We start from the raw sequence: 8,838 nt of genomic DNA, 5'->3' as shown, positions 1-8,838 counted from the left end.
AAATCGCTCAGGTATCATACGTTATTAACCTTTTATTTGTACGAGAAATACTTATAATATAATATATAAATAATTAGTACCTGGATGGCCGAGCTTTGCTCGGTATTTTTATTTTTTTATAAATTGTGTTTTTGGAAATCATACATAAGTACGAATTACATACTAATAAAATGATGAAATATGAACAATATAGATTATATATGCTGGAATAGCTTTAGTGTTGTTGTGTCGTTAAAGCAATTAAAAAAAATAGTATTATTATTCCCCGATAGATGTCAGTAAGATTCATTATTCAGTATAAATTGGGACTACTCAAACACCACCTTTTTCTTATTTTCTATCATTTATTCCTAGCAAGATCGATTTATCGCCCCCGAAACCCCCCGTATACTAAATTTCATGAAAATCGTTGGAGCCGATCCCGAGATTACGAGATACAAGAATTGCTCGTTTAAAGATATAAGATTATAAGTATTTAATATATAAATTAAATATTAAATACTTAATATTTAATTTTTATTGGACGAGATGCACTCTCACTTCAGTGCCATCGAAAAGAGTTATTAAAATCAAATCAACTTGTTTGAATATAAATTGAATTGTTAATTGTTTTTTTTATATTAAAACTATATACTTAATTAAAATGTTATCGTAGGAATTCATCAGCAAAATTAATTACAAGCAAAACCTATTTAGATAACATTATTAAGTTTAATATCATGAAATTAAAAAAATATATTATTATTTACTCTTCATTCTTATTTTAATCGAATCAATTTGAAAATAATGTTAACAATATAGGGTCTGAAACGGGGTCATAATAAATTTTCCCTCATTGGGGGTACGATTATTTTTAAAACATAAACATACGATCAAAACACTGTAAATATAGATAAACAATAAAATGGTGATCCGATTTCTGTATCAAAGCAGTTTTTTATGTATAAGCCTTATGTGCTTGACACACTTCATCTACTTCTTCTAAAAGGCACGCCCATTTCTTTACGGCGTATTCCTTCACCGTACAGAAATATTAGTCTTCTAGTGCAGAGCATTCGAACTTCGAACCTATACCCATACGACAATTGAATTGGATGTATTTGAGCCTCCTGCCAGTTTGCCCCCCTTTCTATAAAAAACATAGGTCTCAGTTTATATCCCGAATAAAGCTAGCTCTATGTCGTCAGCAAATCTGAAATGATTTAGGTTCAATTTGTTAATACTGATTCCAAAATGCTTCCAGCCTAAGTTCCTGAATATATTTTCTAACACTGCTGTGAAGTGTTTTGGGGAAAGTGGATCGCCTTGCCCAACGCCTTTTGGAACGATAAATTCTTCTTTTTGTTGTTCAAGTTGGGTTGTTGCTGTGGTGTTTTTGTAAATTTCTTACATGTATTTTTCTATAATTTGCTTCACAACAAGAATATGGTCGATGGTGAATAATCGGCGAGAAACCCAGCTTGCTATCTCGGTTGGTTTTTTTTTCAGGTGTATTGATATTCGCCCGAGTACTATTCCGCTGAAAAATTAATGAGCGTTTTTTCGAAATTTCTACTATCAGGTTAGGTAGGTTTATCATATTCAGAAGTGCAGTCAAGAAAGAACCAATTACGCAAAAAATCATTGTGCGTTGGGGGAGTTCTGCGGTACAAAATATAAAAAAAGTGCAGACAGTCTAGCAATATTTAAATGAAGACTTAAAGACCGTCTATTGAGTGATCCCGATCTACGGAAATAAAAGTCCACCCAATTAAATAATTCATCCTTGAAGTTCTTCAATGACCCACGACGTGATAAATTGTATCTTTAGCATATAAGTTAAATAAAAGAAGAAATGTATTTAAACCCAACGACACAAAAAACAAAACAACAACAAAAATAAATTAATGGCGCTATAACCTTTTGAGGTTGAGGCTAGTAGGTGAACAGACAAGTGTGCCTGACACACGCTGTCGACATTGGGTCTAGGGCCAGGTTGCCTGACGATGTTTTCCTTCACCGTTCGAGCAAATGCGTACATAGACAAGAAGTACATTGGTGCACAGCCGGGGATTGATCTACGACTTCAGGGATGAAATTTGCACGCAATAGTGATTCCAATAATGAAGTTAATAATAATTGGCTGAATTCTCTACCGGCCTTGGCTTTTCAAAATAATTAAAGACAGGTGCCGACATGTCAGTTAATGCTTATTAATTTGCATATGATATGAATAAAATAATAGCTTTTTTCAACCTCTTTAATTACCAATTCTTAATTATCCTTAGCTAACTTGACGAATATCTCATTATTGTAATAACATTTTCAAATTATACTTTTTTTTTAAATCTATATTTTATAAATTATAAAAGAACATTTGTTACCATATCTTAACGAACAGTTGATTTAATTATAATAATATTGACTACTTACATTACATTACATTTTCCTAATTTCCGTTCGCGCCCTTTTGTCAAAACGTCAATCTATGACAAACACCTATGCCTAGCGAAAAATTGAAATTTTAAATGGAAATCTTGAATATTTTTGCATAGATCTTTTATTTTTATTATTTAATTTGTTATTAATTACCCGAAAATTCACAAAACATGAACTCTAAAATGAATTTACAGTATTATTCACTTTAAACGTGGAGTATTGAACAAAATATTAATGAATAAAATTGTTCAAAACGAAATAGAATTACGAAAAATAGCCAAAGAATCACCGTTCCCGTAACGCTGGTAAACTCGCAAACGAACTACTGACTGAATACTGCTCTCTCTTGCTACTACACTGTGATACAGACAAAAGGCCTGCAGTGTGCTAAGAGAGGTCTATGAGAGGAATAGAGAAAGAAATCGCCTTGCCTGATCACACTTTTAGTAACGCTTACGTCACGCGTTCGCCAGCTTACTCCCCAAGTCAAGCGTGCGTAAAGAAGTTTCATTTCAATAAAATCTTAAAGGTTTTCAACTATCTACAGAAGAATCATAAAACATAATTCCAAGTTTGCTATCTATTATTGAGTCAGTTTTTTAAATCGATATCGGTACTAGAGATTAAATGACGGAGTTTGTGATGTTTTTTTCCTACTCAAAAGTTTCCGCCATTACGTAGAATCTCGGCACGTCGTATAATTATAAAATATGGTGCCACCGTACGTATACAATTTCACGAGTACCAAAATATATCCAAGCAAGGAATTTAAATAATTACAGTAATAGTACTTAGGTCCCTCATGCATAGGCATACCTAATATATCTCTTATTTATTTTATAATGTCCTTAAATTCAGCTGTAAGTTGGAAGCAATTATGTGTATTTGTGCTTGTTCATACTCAAAGAACTGTACAAGTTAGATCCTCTCGCAAGGAGTGAAACAACATGATGACGTGATTATGTTCAACTCAGAGTAGTCAACTCAACAAAAGTTCTGGAACAGATCTGATGGATTTCGAACGTGTTAAATAGTAATCAATATCACTAACACCTCTCAAATACAATTAAAATACTAATGGCCATGAAAAATCTAAAAAAGTTAATTAGTTGGTTTATTATGTGTTTATCACGTGAGAAATTTTGTACATTTAAAAATCGTCGGCTGGGTTTTGTATTCTAACATAATTTAAGCAAAAACATGGACATTCCGCGTCGTAGACTTGGACCTGTTGCAGCCACGCTCATGGGCATTACCTAGAGCTACAGGCAATACAGGGCCAATGTTGAACATTCTGCGCCTCAAAATAGTATCCACCTAGTTCCGAATCCCGTTACTCGATGTCCGAAACCGCTGATATTGACGTGAGGTGAGTGGCGATCGCTCACCTTATTGTTGCCGAATTATGCCTTAACTTTGAATGTTATAATTTCATTTATTTACTGCGTATTTGTTTTTAAATTAAAGTCTTTGAAACTTCCATTGTTTCTAAAAAACATGAAATTTCAATAATTAATAAACATACAAGACGTACAAACTCGTTTAGTTATTTTGTTTCAATATGTACTAATAATTAATAATGCTAATTGTTTTTAAGGTAATTTCCGGCATTATCGAAAAGTTTAGTTGGTATAAATATGCCGCTGAAGATAAGAAATGTTACATCGAGGAATCCTATGACTGCAGTAAAAATGTTTCTTCATTTTGGGATATTACTTCTTTTGTCTCCAGGAATCTTTGGTAAGATAAACTTCATTTAATTTTATCTCTTTTTATACGCAATATTTTGTGGGTTTTGTCCAACAGTCATCCTTAGCGCTGTCTCGTCAATAGTAGCTATTATTATCACATTAATTTTGCAAACAAATTTTCGTTGCATCTTTTAATTTGCTCAGAAGATATCATAGCTTTAAAATAATTCCTCAACAAAATAATTGCAACTCAGACAACGAAGCGCGCGGAACAATGTCCAATAAAATGAAGAATGTTCACAGGCGAAGTGAGCGTTTCGGAAGCTGTAGATGGAGACAGCCGAATAATAGGTGGCCAAGATGCCTCTCCAGGCATGGCTAAATACCAAGTTTCCATTCGTGTTAAAAAACGAAATGAAGATATGCATAATTGCGGGGGGTCTATTATAAACCAACAGTACGTCTTAACTGCCGCGCATTGCATTGTTGGGTGAGTAAATTTTTTCATTCCTTTTCATTCCATTGTAACAGAGCAGTGTTGGCCTAGTGGCTTCAGCGTGTGACTCTCATACCTGAGGTCGTAGGTTCGATCTCCGGCTGTGTACCAATGGACTTTCTATGTGCGCATTTAACATAATATGCTCGAAAGGTGAAGGAAAACATCGTGAGGAAACCGACATGTCTTAGACCCAAAAAGTCGACGACATGTGTCAGGCACTGGAGACTGATCACCTACTTGCCTATTAGATTTAAATATGATCATGAAACAGATTCAAAAATCTGAGGCCAAGACCTAAAAATGGTTGTAACGCTACAGATTTTTTTTAATTTATTCATTCCATTGTATAGAAAAGCTATAATATATAAATTCTCCTCCTTGCTTGCTCACACTGAGTCGTGGTTTGGCAGATGACGTCAAACCGTTTTCATTATCATCTACTTTAATAATTTAAAATGTGTTTATGTTATCTTTTAAAGTGAAACGACGAACTTTAATGATGATATCCTTATAATTTCCAATAATAACTTATAGGTTCCGTCCCGAAGTGGTGTCTTTAGTAGTTGGCAGTCACCAGATCAAATCAGGTGGCCAGCGTTACAAGGTTAAGAAATTGGTGCCTCATGAGAAATTTTCAAAGACCACAGCGAAGAATGACGTAGGCGTCATAGAAGTCGACGGCAGCATCCAATACAACAACAATGTTCAACCAATTGGGTTGGTCAACCACCAGGTATCCGTTGGAACGCAATGTCTTTTGACCGGTTGGGGAAAAATAAACGCCGTGAGTATATTAACTTTGTTATATTCTTCCAACGAGAAATAAATATCGTTTCTCTGGTCGTCTAGTAATATATGTATAGGAATGTAATGTAATGGTGAATGTGGTAAATCACAGAACAGATTTTATCTTATTTTTACTTATGTAACTTAAATGACGTTGTGGTTTATGACATTTTCTTTTGAATTATTGTATCTAAAGGGAGGATAAAACTTGCTGAGTTTTTTGCCCGTTCTTCTCAGAACAAGACCTCCTGGTAGTCTTGCGAACGGATGGCGTAGTTTTGCGCTTTCGCGAATTTTGTAAACGTTTTTGACATTCATAAGCATGCCTTAAGTCGCATCTAAACTGAATAAATAAATTTTGATTTGATTGATTGAATAGTCGGTGAAAAAGTGTAGAAATATGGAACACAATAGTATATTTCATTGCAAAGAGTTCCGACAAATTAGACAGTCGGAACAAGTTGCAATGACGGTTCCGTACGTGTACTGAACAACTATTTTTAATACAGTTGCGAAAAAATTAAGCAATTTAATAAAACTACATTATGCTTTTTTTTTCTTCTCTCCACGCAATAAATTCGTTGTACGACTTTTACATTTCCGGTAAAATGTTCTCCGAAGCATTTTGATCAATTACTTAAATTGAGTTCGGGTGGGTGAGTACTCATTTTGTGCAATAAACAACTAAACTCCCAATATTTTTTTTAAACGCCAACAGTGAAATAATATAAGCAGAGTTTTTTTATTTGTTTTCTTCAGCCATTGCGGGTGGGCAAAGGGAACTATGCCCATACAGCCAAGTCTTCAGTAGAAGTTTTTAATTGATATGAAATGAAAAGAAAGCTAACGTACGCCGTCGTCTTAGCATCGTCGGCGTACGTGGCGTAGAGGAGACTGCCTATCTTCTAGCTGACTGTAAACTTCTCTAAATTGTTTCTAAAATCGAGAAAACATTTAGGTTAATCCGTCTTCGTAACAATATATCAAAGTTATATTCATCATTAACAATAAAATGACCTGCATGACACGCATTATTTTAACATTTTTAATACATGTTGATTAATATTACAGGAAAAGAACATTTTTCCAAACAATCTTCAAATGTTGTTTTTCAATACTATAAGTAATAACGAATGCACTAAAAAACTGTCACGCACGCCTTCTAAGAAATTTATGCCTATCGATAATGGACAAATCTGTGGTAGGCGCCCGAACCACAAAGGCACATGCCAAGTAAGTAAAGTTTTTTTTTTCTATATACATGTGTCTTCACTAAGACATCATGGAACATTACGATCTAGCCTAACTTAAGACTAATAAGTAATTTAAGTCTAACCTAATTTACTAAAAAGGATTATTATATAAGTAAGTGTCCAATAACACTACTTACAGTCTCTATTAAAGGGAAGAAGACACTCTGTTCTTGTGTTCTATTTTGCAGACACTCTTTAGCACTTGATATTTACGTACATTATCACTAAATTAGTAAGTAAAGTAACAATAAAACTGTGAAATATGACTCGGTGGACGTTACAGAATTTTAAATATAGAGATAATATTTTCATTTCAACGTATTTAAAAAAAATATGTCAGAAGAGCCAGTATCGGGGATTTTTAAATTCGCAAATCAGTGACGTGTTTTAGAAGTAGAAGACTGATCACTTACAAACGACGCGTTTGTTTTTATATTTTAATTGTTATTTCTTACAGGGTGATTCCGGTGGGCCTCTCGTTATTAAAAATGGTAACAATTTTGTTCAAATTGGAATCGTGTCCTGGGGAATTCCTTGTGGCTACAACTATCCTGATGTATTTTCTTCAGTCTTTGGCAACTACAATTGGATACAGAGCAAAATTAAGTGATTAAATTGATTCTCATTATATATTGTAACATCTGTGCTAAATATAATCATTTGAATTATAAGTATATTTTATTGTATCTAAAAATAACATCCAACCCCTTATTTAAAAAATCGATTTAAAGACGAAGACGTAATACGCACAGGAGCACCTATAAGCACGAAATTCTTTTAGAATTTTCCAGCCTTGGCTTGAAATTGAAATTTTAAGTCTAAATTAAAAATGCCCACCAAATTATTATAAATACCAATATAATATAAATATATAATATATACCATATCAATTTGTAAAAATACGTACTCATATTTTAAATTGAGAAAACTGAATCCAAACAAACTTACCACAGAGCATTGATTTAATATGTATATATAATAGTAACTATAAAATATAATAATAGGGAAGCAATAAAGGGTAATAATTTTACCATCCCAGTAATGGGTTTCGAAACTATTTCTTAAACCGAAACTAAACTAGTTTATAATAAAACATATTTATTAAGGGTTTTGTGTTCTAAATATTTCCAAAAAAATTGATGTATAGTTTTCATTAAAACTATAATAATATATGTAGTAAGTAGCGTACCTTAAAATTAATTCAAGGTAATTTTAATTTTAAACATTTTATAAAAGTGCCCTCTGTGTCTTAGTTGTTTTACTAAGTTGTTCTACACTCTACAATCCAATTGTCCTTACTGAACTTCAATTAAAAAAAATGAATTTATTTATTTTTATCTGTATGTTTATATTTAAGTTTTTGATTCATTTGAAAATTCCTGTGGTAAATCTCTTAATGTCTAAATATATAAAACAAAGTAGTGTTAGTTACATCAATGACAACTTAAGATCGGCTGAACCGATGTAGGTTTATATGGATTCTTCTCCGCTCCGAATAGCAGAATGAGTAATAAAATATCATCACAAGTTATCGAATGACAATAAATTAATTAATTTTAAGAATGCAAACTACATGTGGTGCCATCTATTGACAAAACTACGCAAGGTACAATAAAATGGAAACCAGACAGGACTTACAGTTGGCCTACTTCGTACTGAGAGTCTTGAGGGGTGTAGTGTGCAACCCGAGTGTACTCCAAGAACTGGGTTTCTTAGTACCTATGGGATATGTGCGACGGCAAAGGCCTAGGTTATTTGCGATACCAAGGGCAAGAACCAGCCTGTTCCACAGATCCCCGTTATCCAGGACGTTGTACCTACTGAAAGCTGTATCCGACACTATCGACAAGTTTATATGTTCACAGAGTGTATATTTTAATTAATGTTTCTTTATTATATATTATTAATAAATTTCCGTATTTGCGAAAACAGTTATATTAATGTTATTACCTTAATAAAATCATAAAATAAGTTTAACTAAAGCGGCGGAATGAAGTTAGCCGGACCGGCTAGAAATTAATAGTCTTAGAAATGCTGATTCTTGATGTTACAAACGACTATCGCCGAAACGGCTTTTGTGATGCAGCAGAAGTATAAGTATTAACTTACTCATGTAATAACTTTCAACGATTAAGTTTAAACGCAGACCGAAATGAAGTGGTTTACCGTCTAGCACCTAAATGTTGTGTAA

At 33.2% G+C, this 8,838-nt stretch overlaps 1 protein-coding gene across 1 annotated transcript; it reads left to right on the top strand.

The window, feature by feature from the left end:
* The first annotated feature begins 4,040 nt into the window (after window positions 1-4,040).
* Window positions 4,041-7,318, top strand: LOC123689980 (chymotrypsin-2-like). The gene is made up of 5 exons (XM_045632248.1): window positions 4,041-4,158; window positions 4,413-4,599; window positions 5,143-5,392; window positions 6,466-6,627; window positions 7,105-7,318. Exons 1-5 carry the CDS (start codon window positions 4,056-4,058, stop codon window positions 7,255-7,257), a joined length of 855 nt encoding a protein of 284 aa, XP_045488204.1. The 5' UTR covers window positions 4,041-4,055; the 3' UTR covers window positions 7,258-7,318.
* Window positions 7,319-8,838: the final 1,520 nt, after the last annotated feature.

Source organism: Pieris rapae, chromosome 2 (assembly GCF_905147795.1).
Source record: "Pieris rapae chromosome 2, ilPieRapa1.1, whole genome shotgun sequence".
Lineage (NCBI taxonomy): Eukaryota > Metazoa > Arthropoda > Insecta > Lepidoptera > Pieridae > Pieris > Pieris rapae.
This window is presented reverse-complemented; position numbering and strand designations above follow the sequence as displayed.

Coding starts and splice junctions, on each gene's coding strand:
- LOC123689980 (XM_045632248.1), top strand. CDS start 4,056: ATGCCGCTGAAGATAAGAAATGTTACATCGAGGAATCCTATGACTGCA. Junction 4,159..4,412: donor TTTGTCTCCAGGAATCTTTG/GTAAGATAAACT, acceptor GAATGTTCACAG/GCGAAGTGAGCGTTTCGGAA. Junction 5,393..6,465: donor GTTGGGGAAAAATAAACGCC/GTGAGTATATTA, acceptor TTAATATTACAG/GAAAAGAACATTTTTCCAAA.